Source organism: Gorilla gorilla, chromosome 2, assembly GCF_029281585.2.
Source record: "Gorilla gorilla gorilla isolate KB3781 chromosome 2, NHGRI_mGorGor1-v2.1_pri, whole genome shotgun sequence".
Taxonomy (NCBI): Eukaryota; Metazoa; Chordata; class Mammalia; order Primates; family Hominidae; genus Gorilla; species Gorilla gorilla.
The window spans coordinates 160,772,771-160,800,625 of record NC_086017.1 but is presented as its reverse complement, the minus strand read 5'-3'; the positions used below and the strand labels follow the sequence as shown (position 1 = coordinate 160,800,625).

Here is a 27,855-nt window from a genome sequence, read left to right as displayed (position 1 = left end):
CTCCAGTGACAGAGGCACTTTCTGGGCACCGTCTGTGCTCTAGCAGACAATTGAGAGCCAGGCAGCCAAGATGCCTCCTCGCCAGACCAAATATGGTCACAAGAGCTAAGCAGCCTCTCGTGGAAAAGCTGGCCTTGTTGGTGTCTCCCCGCGCCGGGGCGCACCCGGGCCGGCCTTCGGGCAGAATCGCGGGTCAGTGCGGCGCTCCGGGTGCTGCAGGCCTCGGCGCCTGGCTGCAGGGGAGGGCGCGGTGTCCAGGACCGGCCCTTCCTAGGCCTGAGCCCCTCATCCGCGTGCCCTCCGCCACCCCCGGCCTTGGTTTCGGTCCACAACCCCTTGATGAAAGAGGCTCAGGCCACTTTCCCTTTGATCCCGCCCCAAGTCCGTGGTAAACTCAAAGGAATGCAGATGCAGGTCTCCGCGGGAGAGGTCAGCGCGGCCGGGAGGAGTGGGTGGGGGGCACCCGTCTCCTCTTACCCAGTAAAGTACCCATCACGCCCAGGGTTTTCTGGAGCCGGGGTGGGAGGAGGAGGAGGAGGAAGAGGAGGGGCGAGCGGGGGCTGGCCGGCTAGGGACTAGGAGGTCATACATAATTCAACAGCTCAACTTGCGGGCCCGCCTCTTTCCTGGGGGTGGGAGTTTGCTCCAAACTTTGTTTATGGGACAGTCCGGGAGCTGCTGCGGCCGCGCTGTCTGCTTCTCCTGCGCCTCCTTTTCGCCCAGCACTAGCGCCTTAGGCCAGCTCGGGGGATGTGAGAGCCGAAGCCCTTAGACTGCCAGGCACCGAGTCGGGTCGGGATTTGTCAGCCAAGCCTCGGCTCCAGCTCCGCAATCTCGGGACTCACCCGAGCGACCCAGGCCCGACGGCAAGTTCGGGCGGGACGGCGGCCGCCGCGCGCTCAGGCTCAGCTTCGCTGCCCGCCCAGGTAGTGCCCGCTGGAGCTCGCGCGCTCATCCGGCGCCACTCCAGGGCTCCAGGCTCCTCGGGCTTCCGGAGTCGAGACGTGGTGGAGTTGGCTCGGGCTGAACTTCTTTCGGGGGGCTGCCTGTCCTGGAAACGTGCGACCTTTCCTTTGCCATCCTGCGGTTCAGCAAGCCCCGAGTGCAGTTATTCCCTCCACCCCTCGCCCTATCTTCTCCTCCTCCAGGCAACTTCTTTGCTTCAAGAAAGTTGCATAATTCTCGAGGCCAGGAGGGACCCCTCCCCCATCCTGCTGGTCTTACCGCTGAGTGTCTGGGATCTCCAGGCGGGCAATTATCTGTCTCCTCGTTTCCTTTTCCCTCTATTCTTCCTCCCACCATCTCGCCCTCTCACCCTGTAACCCTCTTACCCACTTCCTCCGACCTTAAATAAAAGGCTGATCTGACCTTCTTTTTGCAGAAGATGAATCCGGCCTCGGCGCCCCCTCCGCTCCCGCCGCCTGGGCAGCAAGTGATCCACGTCACGCAGGACCTAGACACAGACCTCGAAGCCCTCTTCAACTCTGTCATGAATCCGAAGCCTAGCTCGTGGCGGAAGAAGATCCTGCCGGAGTCTTTCTTTAAGGAGCCTGATTCGGGCTCGCACTCGCGCCAGTCCAGCACCGACTCGTCGGGCGGCCACCCGGGTCCTCGACTGGCTGGGGGTGCCCAGCATGTCCGCTCGCACTCGTCGCCCGCGTCCCTGCAGCTGGGCACCGGCGCGGGTGCTGCGGGTAGCCCCGCGCAGCAGCACGCGCACCTCCGCCAGCAGTCCTACGACGTGACCGACGAGCTGCCACTGCCCCCGGGCTGGGAGATGACCTTCACGGCCACTGGCCAGAGGTACTTCCTCAAGTAAGTCAGCCTGGAGCCGAAGAAGGCACCAAGTCACAGTGCCCAACGCGCGCGTGTGTTCGTGTGTGTGTGTGTGAGAGAGAGAGAGAGAGAGATGGTGTGTGTCCTTCCACGGTTATTTCACAGATATGGAGAGCTGGAAGCAGGGAGTGAGTCTCTGAGTGTTGGAATTGTAAGGGATCAGAAGGAGGGATCAGAAGCAGTGGTGAAGTTCATCCACCATAAAACACATAGGTGACTTTGCCTTGAATCTGCAGGACTGAAGCCAACTCTTGGGCACAGACCCTTAGTCCCTTCCTTGGCCACTCTAAGTCAGATAGTCCAGAGCCAGGCCCTTTGGGATGTGACACCAAGATAAATCAGAGAAAAGCTGTGAAGCTTGGGGAACAGAGGGACTTTTGGTGAAGTAGGTGGTCTGCAGTTTCTATCTTCTTGGGAAAAGCAAGCTGGAAAAGTGAACAGTGGCTGGTAGGCCATAGTGCTCCCAGCTGGGTGACATAATGACCACACAGCACAGTGATGTTATTAGCAACTGTGTGGTGGAGTAGTTGTGGGCTGGACAAATCAATCGTGTGGAAATTGTGTTAGGAGTTTTATTACATTAAACTTGTTAACCTAAAATACCATCAAATCACAAGCCTGCTTTGTCACTCTTCTTCCTTTCACATTGTTCCAGCTTTTTGATGTCATGAATTTTACATTAGTTGAAATTTTCAAATTACACCCCACAGGAAAATATATTCTCAAACACTAGAGGAGGTTGTTTCAATTGTGGTACCCTAAGATAACTACATTCCTCAGGACAAACCAGGCTGGAACTTGAAATGTTCCATTGAGGTCATAGGGTCAGGCTATCAAAGATGGAGGTTGTGCCAGCCTAACCACTTGGTTCAGGATTGCCTGCACTGCCAGTGAGGGAAACTCCTCTCCTAAGAACTTGACTTAGACTTCATTTTAAAGCCCATATTTCTTTAGTAGAGTAGCCTTAGTTCAAAAGTGAAGACACTATGTACAATTTTAAAAGTTTAATCAAGCCTTTCTTTGGCACTAATATTTGATGCTCTGATTGCTATGAGAGAGCCCTAAGAATGAATACACAGTGATGGATAAAGTTTACTATAGTGAGCCCATTGATTCATACCAGTGACCAATTCTTATTACTTCCCCATCTCAAGGCTGTTGATATCTTGTTCAAGGAGTTCTTTTTTTGTTTCTGAGGTTGGTGTAATGCTGAGATTCTGAAACAGACTTGATGGTCGTTTATGCCACAGCTGGTCTTCTCTGGGATATTGAGTGATAGTTTGGACATGTGCTCAGTCCTTTGACTTCTAAGTAGCTGGTGGAGTCAAGAATATGATGTAATAACATGACTTTTGTTGTTGTTGTTGTTTGTTTTTTGTTTTTGTTTCTGAGACAAAGTCTCACTCTGTCGCCCACGCTGGAGTGCAGTGGCACAATCTCGGCTCACTGCAACCTCCGCCCCCCGGGTTCAAGCAATTCTTCTGCCTCAGCCTCCTGAGTAGCTGGGATTACAGGCACCCACCACCACGCCTGGCTAATTTTTGTATTTTTAGTAGAGACGAGGTTTCACCATGTTGGCCAGGCTGGTCTTGAACTCCTGACCTCAAGTGATCTGCCTGCCTCCGCCTCCTAAAGTGCTGGGATTACAGGCTTGAGCCACCATGCCCAGCCCTACATGATTTCTTTCTTTCTTTCTTTCTTTTTTTTTAGATGGAGTCTCGCTCTGTCGCCCAGGCTGGAGTGCAGTGGCGCGATCTAGGCTCACTGCAAGCTCCGCCTACCGGGTTCACGCCGTTCTCCTGCCTCAGCCTCCCGAGTAGCTGGGACTACAGGCACCCGCCACCACGCCCGGCTACTTTTTTGTATTTTTTTTAGTAGAGACGGGGTTTCAACATGTTAGCCAGGATGGTCTCGATCTCCTGACCTCGTGATGTGCCCGCCTCGGCCTCCCAAAGTGCTGGAATTACAGGTGTGAGCCACCACACCTGGCCCCAGCCCTACATGATTTCTAAACTGTGTTTATGAATCTATACACACATACGTATGGTATATGATCAGTATAACTGTGATTATTAAAAATATGAAATAGGAGCTAGGCTTGCCTAATATCTGAGGAAAACTAGACGAAAAAGACCCTGAAACAAAAGCAAAACAAAACAATTCCTTTATACATTGTGTTTTGAATGATTGGAGTAGCTCAGAACTGCCTGTGAACAAGGGCAAAAGTGGAAGTTAGCCTTGAATTTAGAGAAAGTTGCTGTGATCTCTCTGCCCATCCCCCCAACCACAACCACTCTCCAGTCCAAAACAGAGTGCATCTTCATTTCACTTTGGGTAGTCAATGAAAATGACAGCTGAAAAAAATGTGTAAGTAGTAGGCTGGCCTGCTCTGATGCTATCCCTGGAAGTATTTTGGCCAAGTGACTAAGAGAGGTTAAGAATTTGTCAGTGACTATTGTCTTTAAGGATAAGCAATCTGCCAAGAGTTCTCTGAATTTCTTGTAGAGTTTTGTTTAAAGTTGGAATTAGGTAAATGTCATACACTTTGTTACACAGCCTCAAAAGGCAGTGTATTTCAGTGGATTAAGTAGAAGCTTGAAAAATGATGGTGACTCACTCGGAGTTACTTTTCATTATGTCTGTTTATTACTTTACTTGCCATCTATGAAATAGGGCTGAGGCTAGCAGATAAATTTTTTTTTTTTAATTTTTTTATTTTTGGCTGGGGTAGAGATGGGGTTTCACTATGTTGCCTAGGCTAGTCTCAAACTCCTGTACTCAAGTGATTCTCCTGCCTTGGCCTCCCAAAGTGCTTGGATTACAGGCATGAGCTACCATGCCCAGCCAGAAGAAGAATCTTTTTCTTGACTCTGTTGGGAGTTGAGAGCTTTATAAGTTGGAAATCAAAGGATTTTAGAATGACAAGGGTCAATTTTGTTTAGTTTAGTTTTTGACTAGAAAACTGAGGCCACGGAAGGGTGATGATAGGAATTTGGGAAAGTCATGTGGTTATTTAATGGTGGACCCTGGACTGGACCTCTAATCTGTTGCTGTCTACTTAGGCAACAGTTTTCCTTTTTCCCCACCTCCACCTTTCCCCCATGTCACTTCCTTAGCTAAACAATGAACTTAATGGGAAACAGAGCCTGGACATCTAAGAAGCTTTAAAAAAGCCTTTTGTCATTTTCTCAGGTAAGATTATTCCTAGGTATATGATGTAATCACTTTCTGCAACCTCCTGAAGGCACCTTTCCTGAGCATTCACACCTTTCCTGTGGCGTTCAGGTGTCCTGTGGTATTCAGATATTCCTTTAGAGTAACAATGACTAGGGCATGGTGGTGCCCACCTGCAGCCACTACCACCCCCACCCCATCTCTAAATAAAAAGTTTTTAAAAACTAGAGTAACAGTGAAGCAGATTGAATGTTAAAACACCTAGCCTCTAAAAACCACTGTGTTCATTCATTATTCCTGCTGTCCTCTCAATCTCATGAATCAGGCTGGGGTGTTGGGCAACCTGGCACACTGACTGAATACTGATCACATTAAATTTTTCAAAGGTCTCTGATTATAAATAGAATACATGCTTTCTGTACATAAACCAGAAAATGGGGAATTATAAAGAAGAAAGTTATCTAGCTTCAGTAGAATTTCCCATCTTTACTCTTTCGCAAACATTCTTGTAAAAATCTTTCATTTGAATAACGTGATTTTATAAGAAAAAAGATTTTATCCTCTTAAATACAATTCAGACTATAACATTTGGCTGTCACGTCTAATTTTTAGTGACAATTTTAGTGTTTTGCCTTTTCTCAAATGTGTGACAGAAAATTATTTTTGTCCAAGTGATCCATGCACTTGGTAACAAATCCAATATACAGGAGGACATTTGTTGAAAAACAATGGTTTCCTTCACCTCCTCAAGGCTCACAGAGGGAAACTTTTAATTTTTTTCAACTGTTCCCATATTTAATTCTTAGATTGTTACCTTCTTAAGCCTAAGTAATGTGCTTTTACCACCATGTTTTGATTTATCAACTTTTAGCACCTGATATGAAAGTGAGAATGTAGCTCTTTAAGCTAGTTTTCTTTTGTCTCTCCCAGGTTTGATGTTTATAATATTTTAAATTTGTCTGTTAGGTCACCTTTTTTAAATAATCATATATTTTTTTTTTGAGATGGGGTCTCTCTCTGCTACCCAGGCTAGAGTGCAGTGGGAATCATAGCTCACTGAAGCCTCAAATTCCTGGGCTCAAGTGATCCTCCCACCTCAGCTTCCTGAGTAACTAGGACTATAGGTTTGCACCACCATATTTGGCTAATTTATTTAACTTTTTTGTAGAGACAGGGTTTCCTATGCTGCCCAGGCTGGTCTCACTCCTGTCCTCAAGCAATCCTCCCACCGTCTTCCTAAAGCACTAGGATTACAGGTGTGAGCCACCACACCTGGCTTTTTCAACTTTGGATAGTATTTCTTGATTCCTTATGCTGTATGTCAGTAATGTTTGGATTGCCACCAGTTCTACTGTTCACTTTTTGACAATGTTGCTTTCCACATTGCCAAAGCCCTGAACCCATAACCTGTATTTGTGCTTTGCCCCAAAGTTGACCATCTTATTCGTATATGATTCTTAAAGCTGAAAATCCATAAGGCCGGGCGCGGTGGCTCATGCCTGTAATCCCAGCACTTTGGGAGGCCGAGGCGGGCGGATCACGAGGTCAGGAGATGGAGATCATCCTGGCCAACACGGTGAAACCCCGTCTCTACTAAAAAATACAAAAAAAAAAAAAAAAAAAAAAAATTAGCCGGGCGTGGCAGCGGGCGCCTGTAGTCCCAGTTACTCAGGAGGCTGAGGCAGGAGAATGGTGTGAACCCTGGAGGCGGAGCTTGCAGTGAGCCGAGATCGCGCCACTGCACTCCAGCCTGGGCAACAGAGCCAGACTCCATCTCAAAAAAAAAAAAGAAAATCCATAGGCAACATTTACATGACTACAATTTTGTGAAATGATTCATTGCCTTGTGTGTCAGGATTGGATTTTAGACTTGCACTGTGGGTCTGCTGTTAGGATTCCTGGGCCAATCAAAGGATGAGATATCTAGCCCCAAAGTCAAATGGGATTTTTTGTTTTCTCACTTCATCAGTTGTTTAAATTTGTGTTACCTTTTGGTTTTTTCATATTTGGACCATGACTTTCTTAAATTTTTTCCCTAGTATTTCTGATTGCCTTTTAATGTGTTCATGCATTATTTGCCATTATTATGATCTCAAAAGTTTTCTAGGCTCTCAATCTTGTCTAACCTATCGAGTCTTCTTTGTCTAAGCTGTATGCCGAGATTCCTTTCTCGTTCTGTGCCGTTCTGAACTGGTTATTCACTAAGCCCACTACAGAGGTGTCATCCTGGGACTTCTTTCCATGGCTGGAAGTGCTGTTTCCTTTTCCCGTGTCTTCCTATTTTTTTGGTTTATCCCTCATTTTGCTGCAGTACATGCTTGAGTAACTACTTAAGTGGTTTGTAGGAGGTAAGTTTTTCAAGTCGTTTTCTATCTGAACGTATTTACTTAAAAATTGTTCTGACTCTGGCTTGTTTTTTGTTTATCTTTGAATGACAGTATAATGTAGCTGTTTTCATAAGGGCCTTTTGTCGTTCAAAAAATACTGTCTGCGAACTCAGTTGTCTGTAATGTGAAGAGAGTGATACCTGTTGCATTGTGGTTTGAAAGATGAGCATATTTAAAGCATCTGGCACACAGGAGATGTTCAGTACAAGTTAGTTCTTGCTTTCTCTTCTCTCTCTCCCAACACACATAGCCTATTTACCCAGCCAAAATCAGAAGCAGAAACCTTGGCAATAGGGGTCAGGTGATTTTTGACTCTGGATTACAGCTGTAGCTTTGAGGGACAACCTGGATCTGGAGTTGAAAGTCAGTTTTAAGTTTAAAATAAGGAGTTAGAGTCAACTTTCCTGGTTAAGAGAAACCTAAATAGGAATGCTCACTGTAAGTGCCCTTTTGCTTCAGCATTTTGGGCAGAGGATACCCAACTCCATCTGAGAAGTGTCTAGTTTTTGTTGTTTGGAATCTAGATTGTCACTACAAATTGAGCTGTTTTTGTGTTGTATAGGGGAGGAAGAGGAAATGGAGAAGGGGGAGATGAGCAGGAAAGGTAATTGACATTTGTTGATTACCTGCTCTATGCCAGACAAGGCAGAGAGTGAGAGTCAGCACATCCCAGAGAGATAGCAACAGAATTATATGCATATGGAACTTTTTCATAACCCTAGATGCTTTTACATATATTATTTCTTTTAACCCTCACAGTGATCCCATGAACAGGTATATATTATTACCTCATTTTACTGTTAAGTAAACTGAGGCTCAGTGAGGTTAAATAAATGTCCTGGGGTCATATAACAGGTGAGTGGCAGAGATGGGATTAGAACTCTGTGATTCCAAAACCTGTGTTCCTGTCCTTATGCCATGCTGTCTCATGCCAATTGTGTGGCCCATAATTAGGTCTTGTAATTATGTATCCTTGATGATCACATAACTGTGGTGGTGGAGTGGTGGATGGATTTTTAGAGTTTGCTTCTGAACTGAGTCTGAGTTATGCTATTTGGAACTGTCATTGATGGTGAGATAGAGATGATGGAAGAAAACCCAAATATACCAGAAATGGGTAGTACACCTCCATTGTCTATTTATATTTTATTCTCATCAAGATTTCCACCAAGGTGACTCACACCACTAATCTTATCACTTTGGGGGGCCGAGGTGGGAGGATTGCTTGAGGCCAAGAGTTTGAGACAAGCCTGGGCAACATAGCGAGATTCTGTCTCTACAGAATTTTTTTTTTTTTTTTTTTTTTTTTTTTTTTGAGATAGCGTTTCACTCTTGTCGCCTAGGCTGGAGTGCAATGGCGCCATCTCAGCTCACGGCAGCCTCCTGCTCCCAGGTTCAGCCGATTCTCCTGCCTCAGCCTCCCGACTAGCTGGGATTATAGGCATCTGCCACCTCGCCCAGCTAATTTTTGTATTTTAGTAGAGACAGGGTTTCACCATGTTGGCCAGGCTGGTCTCAAACTCCTGACCTCAGGTGATCTGCCCACCATGGCATCCCAAAGTGTTGGGATTACAGGCGTGAGCAACTGCACCCGGCGGTCATATGGATTTCTTTCAGCTTATTCTTTACTTGCATGCTCTCTTTCCTGGACTTCTAGCTTTTATTTAATGTTCCGTCTAGGCATAGCAGAAAATAAATAAGAAAGGAAAAGATAATGTTCACTTGCTCAGTGCTATTAGGAGAAGAAGTGAAATGAAGAAACATTTATAAAGTGCTGAGCGCAGTGCCTGGCACAAACACCACCTTTGCAAGTTCATTCCTGTTATTGTTCAGGATTTAGACGGTGAAGGGGGCGATGATCTTCCAGGGCCTTGCCTTTGTGCCATCTAAAAGATCTTTAGCCAGTTCAGCTAATTTACAACTAGAAATCATTTGAACTTGGCTGGGCGCGGTGGCTCACGCCTGTAATCCCAGCACTTTGGGAGGCTGAGGAAGGCAGATCACCTGAGGTCAGGAGTTTGAAACCAGCCTGACCAACATGGAGAAACCCTGTCTCTATTAAAAATACAAAATTAGCCGGGCATGGTGGCGCTTGCCTGTAATTCCAGCTACTCAGGAGGCTGAGGCAGGAGAATCGCTTGAATCCGGGAGGCAGAGGTTGCAGTGAGCCGAGATCATGCCATTGCACTCCAGACTGGGCAACAAGAGCAAAACTCTGCCTCAAAAAAATAAAAAATAAAAAAAATTAAAAAAAATCATTGAACTCCTGTGTGTGTTAGCATCGTGAGTATGTCCTAAAAGAAGAAATGTGTGGCTGGCTTTATCACCGCAGGCAGCTGACAGAATCTGGAGAGAGAAGGGGAACACAGACAAACCAGGCCAAAGAGCTGGTTTCTACCTGTGGTCCTAGAGCCTGGATCAGCTGCCTTCCACCTTGGTTTGCCGGAAGCCTTTGTAAGGTGTGTCCTAAGTCAGTCATTTATAATATGACTAAAGGTCTGAAATTTGCAGCTGTACAGAATGTCTGTCAGTTTCTCCCATTGGCTATACTCCTTCTGGCCTCAGGAACTTGGCACAAGCTGTTTCCTTTGCCTGGAACATTATTTCCCTGCTTTTTGCCTGCTTAACTCCTTCATTACCTTCAGATATCAGCTTAGATGCCACATCCTGCAGGAACTTTTCCCCAACTTGCAGCTCCCACTCTGGATTAGATGCTGCTGCTCCTCCTCCCATAGGCCCTTCTGTTTCCTCAGTCATTGCTCCACTCCCATATTACTGTTTTTTTTTGTTTTGTTTAGTTTTGTTTTTCCTTTTTTTACTGCACTGTAACCTCCATCAGGGGAAGAATGATGTTTGTCTTGCTTGGCATTGCTTAACTTGAGCACAGTGCCTGGCACATAGTAGGTGTTCGAAAGGAATCCTGTATTATTTATTTTTAGCCATTTTCATTGTAAACTTGCACCCTGGAATTCGTAGGAGTCTTCCATGCTTGGAAATGGCATTCCATTGTATCTGTGCCCCGTTGACTGCAAGATTAATGTCAGAGCTCCAGATACTAAATGCAGTGGAGAGGGAGATGAATGAAGGCTGGGTGTTCAGAGAAGTCTCATAAAGGTGCTTAGACATAAATGGAACCTTCAAAAAATGGCAAAGATATAGGTAGGTGTGCAGACAAGCCTTCCAGGAAAAACGGGATGGGAAGAGAGGTATAGAGGCAGAAATGCTGAGGGTGTGTTTTTGAGACTAAGAGGAGCTTGTACTGACTTGTATTAAAAGATAGGTGTTGGTTGGTAGATGATTATGCATCCCATTGAGGTTCTGGAGCCTCAGCTAGGGTGGGCTCACTGACCTTTTGCTAGTAAATGTCAACTTTCTCACTCCTTAGTTTTGAGATACACGAGTCCTAGCTTTTTGTGACTGTAGCATAAGACCCCACCATTGTCACCTGTGTTGAGATCTTCCTGGTTGTTTAGAGAACTAAGCATTTTATGCTGACTTAAAAGAGTCTGGAAATGATAGTCTTTTTATCTTTCCATTCATAGCTCCATCCTATATTCAATTTAGCAAGTACAGTTCCAAAATTGTGGGTGGTCTTTACTTCCCAAGTAAGTGGGATACCAGGCTACCCTTGACTTGGGACCGCCCCTGCTGGATCTATCATTTCTGCTTGTAAATGAATAGCTTTTGAGTCTGCTTGTTCCCAGAATACTCTCTTGTGGTTTTCGGTACTTTCTCAGTTCCTCTGAGGCTGATTAACTAGACACAGACAAAACTGAGATTCTGGAACCATAGTCATCCCACCAGGGCCCACCTAGGCCCAGTTCCCTGAGGATGCCCTGCCTGAGCAGCCAGTGGCCTCCCTCTCAGGAACACATTTTCTAAACTCGAAAGTTCATGTTTTCAGGTGACTTCTTTAAATTAAAAAAAAAAAAGTTTTTAAAGAGGTAATAAATACATTTAAATACCAAGAACCTAAAATAAGTACAAAGGCATTTACTGGGAAGAGTCTTTCTTTCACTCTCCCCCGGTCCTCTTGTCCCCCTCCCCAGAGCACTAGTTTTTGTACTCTTTGTGAGTACAAGCATGCATGTATCAATGTAGATATCCACCTAGACCATGTTAACACAACACAATGGTAGTGTACTGTACACACTCTTCTGCACCTTCTTTTTTTTTCACTTAGTATAATATATTTTGGAGTTCATTTCTCTTCTGTACATAAACCTCTGTTTTTTTTAAGGACCACATAGTATTCCATTGCTTAGGAATTTAAATGTACATCATGTCCCCTACTGATGGACATTTAAATTGTTTCTTTCTCTTTTTAATTAAAATTTTATATGCTCAAACACTGTTGGAGGGAGGAAAGTGGAAAAGAAATTCTTCTGATCTTCTCTGAATCCCCCATTTAGAAAGTACCATTGTTAACACTTTATTCAGAAATATTCTTTGCACAAAGAAGAGCTCTCCAGTTCCCATCTAATTTGTTAGCTAGCTAGTCGATTATCTAATTTATCTGTCATCCACTGTTCTATCTGTCAATCAGTCTGCTTATCCTTCTTATACAAGGCTGATGCATGGTCTACCAAATTCAATAACCAGTTAGAGTGGATGCCCAACCAATAAGAATTGATGGCATACTGCTGGGAAGTAACTGATTATATAGCTTAGTGCTACTCAAAGTATGGTCCATGGACTGATGCCAGTGTACAATTGAATTATAACTGGCCTATGAAGAGCTAGATAGAGAAGTTGAGAGTATTTAGAAACTTTATGGCAAAATGGCATTCCTATGACATCCAAGTAGGTGACCAATGCAATTATCTTGTGGAACAGGGTAGTTTGGGTGTGTCACTCTTGTGTGATGAGTCAAATGTGGTGTGAGCTATGTATAAGCCATCCACCATAGGACTACATACTGGTCTTGACAGATTGGAAATAAAACCCCGGTCCTTCACCACCGATAGTTTGAGAAGCAGTAATCTGTTTATCTCTCTTAACGACCTATCTAATGTGTCTGTCATCCATCTCTTTATCAATTCATCTATTTACTTACCTATCATTTTATTTTTCCATCCATCCTTCTAGCTATAATTTATGCATCAACCAATTAATCATATCTTTCATTAACTTAATAATCATTCTAAGAAGTTCAGTCTTAAAATGGAAATCTATGGCACAAAGGTTGTATATAATCTGTTTTCTAGTACATAGTATATTTTATGTCTTTGTGGCTTCTACAGTAACTCATTGTTTTAAAATTTTGCTGTGGCACATCTCAATTCTGAACACTGTACAAAAATCTAATTTCTGTTCTTTTTTGTGACTAGTCTGCTGGTAAGCATTTCCAGTGACAGACTCAGGAGTCAAAACATGGTGACTGGAGAAAAATACACATGCTAGGTTGTTTATTTAAAAAAAAATATTCATTTATGATGGCTTTTCTGCAGATATTAAAATACTGAATATCTTTCTCCTAGTTTGCACTTGCAAAGCATTTCTTAGCCTAGGTTTTCAAAGGGGCACCTAGGCACCTATCATAGTTGAGGCTGCAACTGTGTGTGATAACCCATCAGAAAGGAGAAAACCCAAGGAAATGGTAAATGTGACTATAATGAACAAATGTAACTTTTACTGACTTCATTTATTTTGGGGTTTGTTTTTAGAAAGCTGGCTTTTGTTATAAAAATAATACATACTCTTACCAAAAAGTCCAAACAGAACTGAAGGTTATAAAGTGAAAAGTAGGGGTGGGCAGTGGCTCATACCTGTAATCCCAGCATTTTAGGAGGCCAAGGCAGGTGGATCACTTGAGGTCAGGAGTTTAAGAGCAGCCTGGGGCCAGGCGTGGTGGCTCACACCTGTAATCCCAGCACTTTGGGAGGCCGAGGCGGGCAGATCACGAGGTCAGGAGATCAAGACCATCCTGGCTAACACGGTGAAACCCCATCTCTACTAAAAATACAAAAAATTAGCCAGGCGCGGTGGCGGGCACCTGTAGTCCCAGTGACTCGGGAGGCCAAGGCAGGAGAATGGCGCGAACCTGGGAGGCAGAGCTTGTAGTGAGCTGAGATTGTGCCACTGCACTCCAGCCTGGGCGACAGATTGAGACTCCATCTCAAAAAAAAAAAAAAAAAAAAAAAAAGCAGCCTGGCCAACATGGTAAAACCCCGTATCTACTAAAAATACAAAAATTAGTTGGGCATGGTGGCGTGTACCTGTAATCCCAGTTACCTGGGAGGCTGAGACACGAGAATTGCTTGAACCTGGGAGGTGGAAGTTGGAGTGAGCTGAGATCAGGCCACTGCATTCCAGCCTGGGCCAAAGAGCAAGACTCTGTCTCAAAAAATAAGTAAAAAAAGAAGTGAACAGTAAAAGTACTGCCCATCTCCCTGCCACCACCACCCCGCAACCCCAACACACACACTATGTTTACTCCTCAGAAGTAACTACTGTTCACAGTTACTTGTGTTATCTTCCAAGGATTTGTTATGCATATATGTATATATGACTTGACTGATAAAAACAGCATTAGTTTGTTTTTGCATTGTGGGAAGTCTCTGTTACTGGTTGAGCCTCACATAACCTCAGGACCGGGTAGAGTATAGACATGGATTAAATTCTGGAGAACTGGATGCAATGCCTGATGGGATGTCTCAGGGTGAAAAGCCTTATCGGGGTAACCATGATCTAGAGACTGGGATTTGGCTTTATGGTTTGAGAAAGTGATGTCTCTGCTGGCCCAAAACTGGTCAGGTTTTCGAGGACTGTCTGATGTGAGCCATACTGGGGAGAAACAGGGATAGAAATTTTCATTACAGTTCCAGAAGCACAGGTAGTGACTGGAATATTCTGCCACTCTGGAATGAAGGTATTCATAAGAGTGATTTAATTGCTGAAAAGTTGCTTTAGTGGTGCTGGAAAAGAGAAGAAGTGAGATCATTTTAATCATTGAAGGGATATTAGCAGGTAAATTTGACAGGATTTGGTGATGGATTGGATAAAGGCAGCGAGTAAAGCAGGAGGAAAGGCAGATTTGCAGATTGCTGGCTCTATAATGTCAGGGCTGGTGGCGCCTCTAATTGTAGCAAGCAGTACTGGGAGGCTTGGAAGAGGTGGAGAAATTATTTAACATTGAGTTTGAAGTGACTTTAAGATGCCCAAGGGAGGAAAATGGGGTGTAGTGGAATGTGTATAATTATTCAAATCCTGGTGTGGTTGAGATTTCTTAGAGAGGTTACAGATAGAATGAGAAGAAACAAGAAGTACTGATGGACCCTGTAAAGAGATGGAGAGAGAAGAGAAAGAGAGGTAGGAGGAAATCCAGAGAGTGGTGCGTGGAAGCCAGGGAAGAAAGTCTTTCAAGAAGAAAGAATGGTTAGCTCTGTGGCGTGTTTCTCAGAGGTCAAGGAAGATAAGGACTGAAAAATGTCCAGTGAATGACTTTTCCACGAGGACACTTTCTTTCCCAGGATAGGTCATAACAGGGCCTGAGGTACTAATTCTTATGATAATTCAGATAATTTAGTTTTGAGAGACAGAAAAATAAGGAAAATAAAGATCTCAATTAGATAAGGTGTGAATACACTCCCACATAGCCCCACAAGTTTCCATATAACCTATAGTGTCTCTCACTTTATTGCCATATACCACACGTTTGCTTGTTTAAGCATCCTATTAAAATGGGGTCCGAAATCAGTGTTTTATAACTAACTGAGATAAGTTATAAGACTCGGGTAAAAACATGACTCTAATTGATATGATCATTACTTGCTGTGAGGAAAATTACAGTCTGCAATCCTAGCTTGGTAAAATCTTTGTCACAATTTGTAGTGCACAGGACTGTTATTGCTGGCACACGTCATAACTAAATTACAGCCATAAAAATAGCAGATTATGTTTGGAGAGTATCAGTAAAAAATTTATGGTTCCAAATATTATGTAACTGTAGTTTCAGATAAATGTTTATCTTTCCTATCTTTGTTTCTCCATTCACCGGAACTGATTTTGATACCTGGCAAAGGAGACTCAGATTAATGCAAGTAAGTTCGCCAGGCCAGTTTGCCCTTTCACAATATAAGGTAAATAAAACATGTTTAATTATATCAAACTGGTTTGAGTTTGGCTGCATTTTGTAGTTAACGCTTGTATTGTAGTTAAAAGGCTATTCTGTATTTTGCTAATTTGGGAGCACTTGGTGGCCTTGTTACAGATTTGGGATTTGTAAAGACATGTGAATTTAGTAGGCGGGATTAAGAATCATAAAAGAAGCAGTAAACTTGAGTGCTGCTCATAAAATTACTTAGGTTTTCTGCAGATGCATTCTCTAGTGCAACCGTCCCCACTTTTTGGGTCTTTGTTTTAGGTATTATGTGAAATATAATCCTATGCATATGCAACTTTTGGCAAATAAGGATTTCTTTTTTTTTTTTGAGACGGAGTCTCACTCTGTCGCCCAGGCTGGAGTGCAGTGGCCCGATCTCGGCTCACTGCAAGCTCCGCCTCCCGGGTTCCGGCCATTCTCCTGCCTCAGCCTCCCGAATAGCTGGTACTACAGGCGCCTGCAACCACGCCTGGTTAATTTTTTGTATTTTTTTAGTAGAGACGGGGTTTCACCATGTTAGCCAGGATGGTCTCGATCTCCTGACCTCGTGATCCGCCCGCCTCGGCCTCCCAAAGTGCTGGGATTACAGGCGTGAGCCACCATGCCCGGCTGGATTTCTCTTACAAAATTATATCATCCAACTTATATTTGGGTATTCGTACTTTCGTGTGTGTGTGTGTGTGTGTGTGTGTGTGTGTGTGTGTGTGAGACAGAGTTTTGCTTGTCGCCTAGGCTGGAGTGCATTGATGCGATCTCAGTTCACCGCAACCTCTGCCTCCTGGGTTCAAGCAATTCTCCTGCCTCAGCCTCCCAATTAGCTGGGATTACAGGCATGGGCCACCACGCCTGGCTAATTTTGTATTTTTAGTAGAGACGGGGTTTCTCCCTGTTGATCAGGCTGGTCTTGAACTCCCAACCTCAGGTGATCTGCCTGCCTCGGCCTCCCAAAGTGCTGGGATTACAGGTGTGAGCCACCACGCCCGGCCGCATTTGTACATTTTAACATAAAATCCAACCATAAAGCTATATTGTAGAAAAGCTTGAAGGAAAGAAGGCAGGAATGGAGAAAGGATCAGCTACCTAAAAGTTGAGCTGTAGCCAAGGGTATGTTTAAAACATCTCTTTTTTACCTAGGCTTTTAAAAAAGTTTAGCTATCTTATCTATCATCTAAGAAAAGTTAACCTTGAGTTATTGATCTTGCATGTCTGCATTCGAAGTATGAAGATGACAGGGGCTGTGCTTTGGGCCTTGGAAAGCTGTGTTCTCAAGCAAAGGTCCAAGAGCTGTAATCCGTATGGTACACAGTGGAAACATTGTTCTTTGTATTTGTCTGTTGCTAACTTTTTAATAACTATTAAGTAGTTGGTGATTATTAACAGTAGGAGCAGAGTGTAGGGTCATTATGGACAATTTGGAGTGTCAACATTAAAGAAATGATTTTAAAGGTTAGATCCCAATTGTTGAGGCTTTGCCTGAAACTTTGGCAGGTAAGTAGAGTGAGGGATGGGCCAGCACAACCTTTTGTAATTATTAGCCGTAGTGAAGTGAGTCAAGTTTTGCCACAGTGCTTTTTGTTTAACCTAATAATTGGCCGGCCCTAGTTAATTATTGAAAACCATTAAAGGACTCAAATTTCCCAGTTGCACATGCATTGGAATGTCCAGCTTACCTCATGTGTGTGAATAAAGGGCCAGTGGTGTGGCTAATTAAAGTGCATTGTCCTTTAAGCAAAGCGTCAGTAACAAATTAAGTTTTAAGAGTTCTCGAAAGGCCCTTCTGAGGACTGGTAAACATCTTGGTGGCTGGTACGTATTGTATGGAGTCTAGGTTTGAAAGCTGCTGAAAACAAGCATTATAAACTTCCAAGTGAGTGTGGAGGTGTAAACTGATGCCATAGAGTTGCTTCAGCTGAAGCGAAAGATCATATTTACTGACACTTATTACAAATGGGTTTTTTAAACAATGTCTGTTTTGTACAGTGACAGTAAAGTCTGCCAAGAGTAAAACAAAAAGTTATATTGTGGAACAAGATAAAAGGACCCTGCATAATAAATAATATCGAATGTCTTAAAATATGAGGTTTCATTTCCAAAATATAAATATGAGCTCCTAAATGAATGTTTAAATAATTTGGTTTTTCTTTGATTTGCCAGTGACTTGATACGTAAAATAATTTTGGCTCTGAATATGTCCAGATCTAGGCCATCACAATAAAGAATACATCTGTATAGTAAATACAAAATAAAGCAACCACAAATGACATCATGTTTTAGTGATAGCTTAGGAATTGTTTTTTTTTTATTATGATAGACCAAAAGTAGTTTATTGGCTATAAATAATATATTTATTATCTGCCAGTTTCTAAGAGTAGCATGATATCTCTGATCCAAACTGTATTGATTCTGGTCGGGCTCGGTGGCTCATGCCTGTAATACCAGCACTTTGGGAGGCCGAGGTGGGTGGATTACTTGAGGCCAGGAGTTTGAGACCAGCCTGGCCAACATGGTGAAACCCTGTCTCTACTAAAAATACAAAAATTAGCTGGGTGTGGTGGCAAATGCTTGTTATCCCAGCTACTCAGGAGGCTGAGGCAGGAGATTCACTAGAACCAGGGAGGCGGAGGTTGCAGTGAGCCAAGATTGCGGCACTGCACTTCAGCTTTGGGGACAGAGCGAAACTCTGTTTCAAAAAAACAAAAACAAAACCAATCTATATTGGTTCTAACATTTATCTATAGACAAAAGCATTGGTTTATGAAAACCATCAGAGATGTAAGCCATAGAAACTTTCAAAAAGTTCTTTAAGATGCAACTGTCTGGATCTGATGAATAGTTTAAATTGTTTTGCTCTTGATCTGGTTGGGTTTTGAACAGAGGAGATTGTGTGAAATTAAAGGTTTCTTAAAATTGTTGACACTGGTAGAGAGGCATTTATCTGAATACAGTGGGGAAGACCAGAAATGTTGCTTAAAGATATTTTGTAAGGAAAGTAGGCACAATTCTTGTGAAAAGTGGGCTACATGAATAAGGGCAATCCAAGAAGTCATGTTAGTGCCCCTGTGTAGTTGTATGACTTCTGTACTTTTTCTTTCTTTCTTTCTTTCTTTTTTTTTTCTGAGACGGAGTCTCGCTGTGTAGCCCAGGCTGGAGTGCAGTGGCGCAATCTCGGCTCACTGCAAGCTCCGCCTCCCAGGTTCACAACATTCTCCTGCCTCAGCCTCCCGAGTAGCTGGGACTACAAGTGCCCACCACCACGCCCGGGTATTTTTTTGTATTTTTTAGTAGAGATGGGGTTTCACTGTGTTAGCCAGGATGGTCTCGATCTTCTGACCTCGTGATCCACCCACCTCGGCCTCCCAAAGTGCTGGGATTACAGGCGTGAGCCACTGCGCCCAGCCAACTTCTGTACTTTTTCAAAGGTGAACTTTTGGGGAGGTGATTTCTTGAGAAGTGGGGAAGATAATGGGATAAGTTGTAAAAGTGCCCAGAAATATGAGTTTATAAGAGACCTTGAGATGTGTGTAGCTGTCCATTAGTATGAAAGAAGACCAGACATGTTGTCCAAGCTGTCTATAGGAAAATAGAAGAGGTAACTTTAGGTTGTCGTGGCTCACACTTATAATCCCAGAACTTTGGGAGGCTGAGGCAGGAGAATGGCTTGAGGCCAGGAGTTTGAGACTGGCCTGAGCAACAGAACAAGACCCCATCTCTATAAAAAAGTTTTAAAAATTAACAGAATGTGGTGGTGCACACTGCTATAGTCCCAGCTACTTGGGAGGCTGAGGCAAGGGGGATCGCTTCAGCCTATGAATTCAGGGCTGCAGTGAACTATGATTGCACCACCGTACTCTGGCCTGGGCAACAGAAAGAGACCCTGTATATATTTTTTTTTTCCAAGATAACTTTAGTCTTAGTCTACTCTGAATAACAAAGAAGAATGATTTATTCATTTAGAGGCATTTTAAGAGCAGTCTTTGTAGACCATTGCTAGATCTTTTTGGAATGGGCTGACTTGAAAGCAGAGAGAATGTAACCATGTGTCTTTAAGTGGCATTGTTTAGTGGTTCTTCACGGCAGCCCAAAGAGAAAGTATCTGGCATCAGATTTGCTGGATGTGCAGAGATGCCAATATCTCTCGTTTGAGCTAGCCTCTGCAGTGTTTTTGCTCTCAAACCTGGTGGTAGAGTGACGGCTTTGATTTGCTTCCTGCCTGAAGCTTGCTTTGGATGAATTTAAAAACCTGTTTGTTTCCCCATCAGCCGGCTGAGCCTTACCCATAATTCCTGAACTTTGATTATGGGGGTTATTACAGGACAAGAGCTTCTTTGTAAAAGAGCATGTTTAATACTCTGGGGTCTAGCGTGACTAGCGGATATAAATTGTATGGAAGCAATTAAATGCGAAGGAAATGTCATGTGGGCTGAATTTAAACATAACTTGCGGCATTGATTTTTTTTTTTTAACTTACACTAAGAAGGATGGAGAGAGAAAAAAGAAAGAGAATGGAAACAGGCCAAGAGAGTCAGAGAAGCACACGCAGAGACAAGAGAAAAGGAGTCATTTTTAACATTTGGTTAAAAGTCCAAAGCCCAGAGCTAGCATTATGTGAATTATACTAGTATTATGCCATTGCCCTTTAAATGAACTCTTTAAAAACACAAATGTCAGGGAAGTATACTGTACTTGGGGCTTGTATCTCTTTCCAGTTGCTCCTCTTTATCTTAAGGCATATGTGTACATACAGCAGTGATTTTTTTTGGAATATGTTAATAAACAGGCCTGAAGGAAGCTCCATAAACGATTAAAGTGCTTCTTTCCCTAGTTTTCTCTCCTTTTATGCTCACGGCCACTGCATCCCTCTTTTCTTTTCTTTTCTTTTCTTTCTTTTTTTGACAAAGTTTTGCTCTTGTTGCTCAGGCTGGAGTGCAATGGTGCAATCTTGGCTTCCTGCAACCTCTGCCTCCTGGGTTCAAGTCATTCTCCTGCCTCAGCCTCCCAAGTAGCTGTGATTACAGGCATACAGCACCACGCCTAGCTAATTTTTTTGTATTTAGTAGAGACGGGGTTTCACCATATTGGTCAGGCTGGTCTTGAACTCCTGACCTCAGGTGATCCACCACCTCGGCCTCCCAAAGTGCTGGGATTACAGGCGTGCCTGGTTGCCACTGCATATGTCATACAGAGTGGCTCATCTTTGGACTTTTGGTTAGGAGTAGCGTGTCATTTCTCACTTGCCTAGAATGTCCTACATCCCTATGCTTGGTCTATTAAGACTTAGCAACCCCATCTCCTGTCTAATGCCTTATTACTCCAACCAACTAGAAGGGATCTCCTCCTACTCCAGATCCCCATAGTAATTTGATCTGTTGGGGTAATTTGCCACTTAATCTTTTCTACTGTCCATTAGAGTGTCGTGTAAGGTTTGTTTGTAAATGAATGGGTTTATTTCATTTCTCCAACTTGCCAATTCTTAGAATATGGAACTGGTGTTGTATTGTCCTTCATGCCTAGCACATATTGGTACTAGGGAATATTTATTGAGATTAATGTTAATACTGAATATGGGCCGGGCACGGTGGCTCATGCCGGTAATCCCAGCACTTTGGGAGGCTGAGGCGGGTGGATTACCTGAGGTCAGGAGTTCAAGACCAGCCTGGCCAACATAGTGAAACCCCGTCTCTACTAAAAATACAAAAAAAAATTAGCCGGGCATGGTGGCACACCCCTGTAATCCCAGCTACTGGGGAGGCTGAGGCAGGAGAATTGCTTGAGCCTGGGAGGTAGAGGTTGCAGTGAGTCGAGATTGTGCCACTGCACTCCAGCCTGGCCAACAGAGCGAGACTCTGTCTCAAAAAAAAAAAAAAAATACTCAATATGCTGTTAAAATAATCAAAATGTGACTGGGTGGTCACAGGCAGAAATTGATGCTTTTAGATTAGATGTAATAATATAGCAAGTTTGATGTGAAATTGAGTTTAGAAATGATAGACAACCTTTGATTATTTGCTGTGATAGAGAGTACTTGTCCTTTATTTTTATTCTATATGCTATGAACTCATAGTGACAAGAACCAAATCTTACCTGCCTTGCATAATACTTCTCTCTCTTTTTTTTTTTTTACTTGAGACAGTCTTGCTCTGTCGCCCAGGCTGGAGTGCAGTGGCATGATCCCAGCTCACTGCAACCTCTGCCCCCCAGGTTCAAGTGATTCTGCCTCAGCCTCCCGAGTAGCTGGGGTTACAGGCATCTGCCACCACACCCAGCTAATTTTTTGTGCATAATACTTCTCTAATGCCTGACTCAAAGCATGGCATGCATAGTAGGGATTCATTTAACTTTTGCTGAAAGAAATATAAATGATTTTTTTCTTTTAAATTTCTACATTATTTAGATTTTCTGGTGACTCTTTCCTATGCAATAAGCCAATACATATTTATGGAGCACATACTGTGTGCCACATACTGGTACTGTGCTTAGCATAAAGGATACATATAATGTATATTTTACTTTAGAATATATTCTATTCTTTGTATTTAATTCTTAGCCCGACTATGAATTCTAAAAAATCAGTTTTTCAAGCAAAAACAATGAAGATCCAAGAAAGGAAAATTTCCTGGTATTAATTCAATATATTCATCTATTCCCAGATTATTTCCACATTCCACTTGATGGTGGAAATTTACTACCCCTTCCTTGCCTTTCAAATGATCCTAAGATTGTAACCTTTCCCAATGGAGCTGAAGAGGTAGAGTAGGCTGTTTTGGTTTCAAAGGACTTTTCAGGATACAAAGTAAATAGGGGAATTGGAGATATCAACAAAACTAATTAAGTGGATTGACTGTGTCAGTAGTGAGTACAGAGATGTCAGAAAAGCTAGTTAGTAGCAAGTATTTAAACACAGCCTCAAGTTCATTTTCAGTGGTGTTGCCATCATCCACAAACTTCAAAGAAAGTTTAGCCAGATTAATCCAGGAAAATTCATTCTCCTGGGAACATCACATTCTAATTTACTTATTCATTGTTAATATCTTCATTTAAAATTTTGACTTGAACTTTTTTATTCTTTACTTGTCCTTTAAGGTCACACAGACCCAAGATTTGATAAGGTTATCATCTTTTCAGATCTCAGAAAAGTGGGAAAATGAATCCCCTTTTGACCAGAATAAAGGGAAGAAGAATTTAAAATTATAAACCAGGTTTACTTTACTCATAGATGGTCATATATTCAACATTGCCTTTTTTTTATTTTAAAAAACTGCCCAAGTCATAAATAAATGCATTCTTGCTTTAAGAAATTCAGCTAAAGCAATAGACTTTCTTGACCCTCTATCCCCAATCCTGCTCATCTCCCCAGAAGGAGAGCCCCTTTCTCAGTTCAGGGACTGTCCTTCAGACATATGCATGTAGAAACCAATGATTCAAGTTTTTCTTCTTCTCCTTCTTCCTTCTTCCTCCTTCCTCCTTCCTCCTCCTCCTCCCTCTTCCCCTTCCTCTTCTCCTCCTCCTCTTCCTCTTTGTCCTCCTTCCTCTTCTTCTTCTCCTTCTCTTTCTCCTTCTCCTTCTCCTTCTCCTCCTTCTTCTTCTTCTCCTTCTCTTTCTCCTTCTCCTTCTCCTTCTCCTTCTCCTTCTCCTTCTTCTTCTTCTTCTCCTTCTCCTTCTCCTCCTTCTCCTTTTCCTTCTCCTTCTCCTTCTTCTTCTTCTTTTTCTTCTTCTCCTTCTTCTTCTTCTTCTTCTTCTTCTTCTTCTTCTTCTTCTTCTTCTTCTTCTTCTTCTTCTTCTTCTTCTTCTTCTTCTTCTTCTTCTTCTTCTTCTTCTTCTTCTTCTTCTTCTTCTTCTTCTTCTTCTTCTTCTTCTTCTATATATTGTACCTTAACTTCGTTTTTACCCACCACTTTAAAGTATTTTGTTCTATGACAGCAGCTAGAGATCTTAATATGTTATTCCATTTCATGGCTATACACAGTTTATTTACCCATTTTCCTAGTAATGGGACTGTAATGTTACTTAAACCTCATCTGAAAGACCTAATATAAATTAAATTCTAGCTTCATTTGAATCTTTCATCACTTTGAAGGGAGATTTTTAGTAATTATCAAAAGATATGAGATCAAACAAGTCCAATTACTAAAAATACAATGCATTCGTATGATAATTTAAACTTCTTTTAAATATGGAGACCCAGAGCACTGTATCCCCAGCACTCCTGTGAGCTAGCCAGGAGAAGGGGAACATTGTCACAACCACATGAAGAAGAGGGTAGAGCAGGGCCCCCTTCTGCTGATTTCTGATTATACAGGGCTCTTTGGTCAAGATCACAGAATGTGTTTCTCCCTCCCATGCAAGAAAGGCAGGGATTCCTACTCTCCTCTTTAGTCTTCCATCCCTGCTCAGAGCTTTTTGGCTAGCATTGTCAATTCAAGGTTTGGCCTCAGAGTCTTTGATTTAAGTTGTGAGGGGACAGACATGGTGAGGATATACTGTGGCCAGGTCTGGAGGGTGCGCTACTGAGAATCAGGGCAGGGAAGAGGCTCAGTGGTTGCTGGTGCTGAGGTAGTGTCTGGAAAGCACAGCCGTGTGAAAGGGCGAATGCCAGCTGAGCATGGCCTTGGGTCACTGGCTGCCTTGCAAACAGGAGCTCCACAGGAGAGGTGGACTTGCACAACAGCAGCCTGACAGATCCAGGGTCTTTCACTTGCTTCTTTGGGATCCTCACCAAGCATGTCATTCAACCATTTATTGCACATGGACCTTGGTAGGGAATAGGCATTGCTCTGTTTTCTGATTTATTTCTCCTTGAAAGCCCATTCTCAAGGGCAGGGAACATGTTTTATTCTTCCCAGAACCTTAGGATAAATAAACGGGAAAAAATGAGTGAAAAAGGAAACTTTGGTAGGAGATAATGAGGCTTTTCCTTACTGCTCTTATCTTCAGAAGCTGGGTCACAGACATCTTAATATGCATTTACGTGTATTTATTTAACAAACGTGTACCTAGCACTTACTTTGTGCCAAGCATTGTTCTCACACTGTTCACATTTAATTATGCCAAGAACTCTGACAGAAACACTATTTTTATCCCCACTTTGCTCAGAAAACTGATGTACAGGGCATTTAAGTAACTTGACCAAAGCCACACACTAGTAAGGACGTAAACTTGGGCAGTCTGGGCCCAGAGCCACCCTGGCTCTCCTTTTCCCTCTCACCGGTCTTGACATGGTTGGGTCTTCATTATTTTTCCCTTTCTGGACCTCTCATCTTTCCTTCCTCTTTCTCCATTGCTGTTGCCTCCACCCTACTGTGTGATGTGATCATTTATTTGTAGACTGCAGCACACTAGCCTCTGACTTCAGTCCTTTGCACACCACAGCCAGGCTAATCTTCCTTCATGATGGCTCTCATCACCCTTTTCCTGCTACAGAACTCTCCTTGGTGTCCTGTCAGGGCTGATCTCCTGCCTGGTTCCTAAACCTCTAGAATCTGACAGTGCGACCCTGCTCATCTAGCCTCACTTCCCTTGGCAACCCATCTGCTGCCACCCACAGCTCCTGGCAGTGCTTGTACCCCTTCCCTGGAGCACCCTCACCTCTTCCCTGACCCTCCATCAGTTCATTCTGCCATGGATTTCCTTCTAGGTCTCACCTCCTGCCTGACTACACAGCTCTTAGTGTCCGCTCCACCCCTGAACCCAGTCTACAGGCTGTTGGATTTCATTGTTCCTGGCTTCAAAAAGCCTGATTAGGTTTAAACTCTTTGGGGGTCTACCATTATACCTAGCACTGAGCTGGGTCCCAAAGGACATTGTTGAGTACTGGGATTAGTAGGTAGGACACTTGCCTAATATTGGACTTTTTACTTGGTTTCCTCACCCTTAAATGAAGAACTTAAAGGAGATAATGGCCAAGTTTCCTTTTAATTTGCTTAACCAATTACACTTGCATATATATTTTATTTTTTAGAGACAAGTTCTCACTTGTCACCCAGAGTGGAATGCATTGGCACAATCATAGCTCACTATAACCTCAAACTCGTGGGCTCAAGAGATCCTCCCACCTCAGCCTCCTAAGTAGCTAGGACTACAGGTGTGCATCACCATGCCTGGCTGGCTTATTTTATTTTTGTAGCGATGGGGTCTTCCTATGTTGCCCAGGCTGTTCTTGAACTCTTGGCCTCAAGCCATGGTCCCACCTCAGCCTCCCAAAGTGCTGGGATTACAGACGTGAGCCACTGTGCCTGGCCATACTTATTTTTTAACAGCTTCATTGATATATAATTTACACAGCACATAATTCACTCATTTTAAGTGTATAATTCAATAGTTTTTAATAGATTCAGGTATGTACAACCATCATGACAGTCAGGTTTAGAACATTTTCATCACCAAAAAGAGAAGCTCCAACTAACTAGATAGCTATTAGCCATGCCCCTCTCCTCCACATTCTCATCTTCCCCAGTCTTAAGAGATTACTAATCCACTTTATGTCTCTGTAGCTTTGTTTATTCTGGAAATTGTATGTAAATTGAATCATATGATATGTAGTCTTTTATGAGTGGCTTATTGCACTTGGCATGATGTTTTCAAGGCTCCTCTATGTTGTAGCATACATCAGAACTTCATCCTTTTTATGGCTTAATAGTATTGCATTGTATGGATATACCACATTTTGTTTATCCATTCATTTGTTGGTGGACTTTTGGGTTGTCTCCACCTTTTTGAAAATTACATCCATTTTTGAGGGGAAAATGATCTTCCTTTAGTGGCTTCTACTGTTGCCAACAGCAGTTTCCCTCTACTGCTTTAAAGGTAGGGATCTGGGCTTAATGGCTTTGTTTGCATTGTGTGGATGGACAGGTTGGATGCTTGGTCATCAGTGTCAGAGAGCAGTCATAGAGAGTACTCATGAGCTTCGTAATCAGACGTACTGGTTTGAATCATGGATCTGCCACATAATGAGCTTACATAACTTCAGGAAGCACGTTTCCTCGTTGGTAAAGTGGGAACTACCTTGCCTGTTTCCTTAGAGTCAGAGCTATGCTAGAAACTACGTGGCCTTGGGGCAACTCAACCAATGCAGAGGGACCTCAAGGCTATAAAAATAAATAAGTAAATAAATTTTAAAAAGTAAAAATTATTTTTTAAAAAGTACTCTCACGCCCGTAATCCCAGTACTTTGCGAGGCTGAATCCAGGCAGATCGCTTGAACCCAGGAGTTTGAGACCAACCTGGGCAACATAGTGAGACTCTGTCTCTACAAAACATACAAAAAATTAGCTGTGGATAGTGGTGGGCGCCTGTAGTCCCAGCTACTCAGGGGAGCTAAGGTGGGAGGATCACTTGAGCCTGGGAAGTTGAGGCTGCAGTGAGCCGCTGTACTCCAGCTTGGGTGACAGAGTGAGATCCTGTCTCTAAATGAATAAATAAATAAAGTGCTTAAAGTTCTCAATTTTATTAAGGTGTCATGCCTCACAGCTCTTCCCTACCAAGCATGGAGCCCAGGATCACCACCCTAGTTGCAGTACCCAGAGTGGACCTACTTAGTCTTGTTGGGACAATTCATGTCTCCCTTCGTGTGTGTTAATGGCCTCTCTTGATCTTGGATCTGGATTTGTGCTCCAGTCACTACCCCATCAGGTCATTTGACAAGAATGGCTATAGGGAGTGAGACGTTTTTCCCTCTCTGAGAAGATACAGCAGGAGTGTATTTCATTCTTTGTGGGATAGGCAAGGAGGATGCATTGCTGTTTTTTGGTAAGCTTTACCTGAAAGTAGTTATGCCAGAGGGTAGGTGGTGATTCTGAGCTTGCTTATGGTTATTGAACATCCATTGGCACTTATATTTGGGGTTTGTACGTGAAGACTGAAAATGCCTTTTTTAGTAACTGGCTGAAGGAGAGATGAAAAGTTAATTTGATCCAAACTTTGCTTGGAGAGTGGTGTTTCAGAACTGATTTTGCTAATGTCATTAAGAATCAAGGAACCCGACAATTTTGGATTTTAGGCAAGGCCTCTCTCTACACCCAGAGTAACAATTTAAAAAAATTATTTTAAAGTAAGGAGGTTTTAGAAACATAAACTCTTATAATAGTGGATCTTTCGAGAGAATGGAAAGTAAGTCATTTTCCTCATCTAAACTTAGCTTCTGCCCCCATGATATTGGTAGGAGGTCGAGAAATTTGATTGTGAGAATTATGTGAATCTTTATTCCCCTTCCTCTATTCTGACCCCAGGTGAGTGGGGACAGTTCTTGCCTGGCATTTCTCCCACTGGCTTGACCCATTAATGGCAACTGTGGAAAGGTCAACATTTCCAGGCTGACATACTGACCACATTTTGTGTGGGAGATCTCAACAAAAGAAT

At 43.1% G+C, this 27,855-nt stretch overlaps 1 protein-coding gene across 3 annotated transcripts in view; it reads left to right on the top strand.

Annotated features, from left to right (window-relative positions):
• The window catches only part of WWTR1 (WW domain containing transcription regulator 1), a 207,147-nt gene that overhangs the window by 64,917 nt on the left and 114,375 nt on the right, over positions 1 to 27,855 (top strand). Inside the window, exons 1-2 of one of the 3 annotated variants that reach the window (XM_063704293.1) lie at positions 647 to 866; positions 1,382 to 1,815. In XM_063704293.1, the coding sequence (XP_063560363.1) occupies positions 1,385 to 1,815 (431 nt within the window). In that variant the 5' untranslated portion in view covers positions 647 to 866; positions 1,382 to 1,384. Of the gene's footprint in view, positions 1 to 646; positions 927 to 1,381; positions 1,816 to 27,855 lie in introns of those variants that run through there. The other 2 variants (XM_004037833.5, XM_019024199.4) reach the window with 2 other exon arrangements.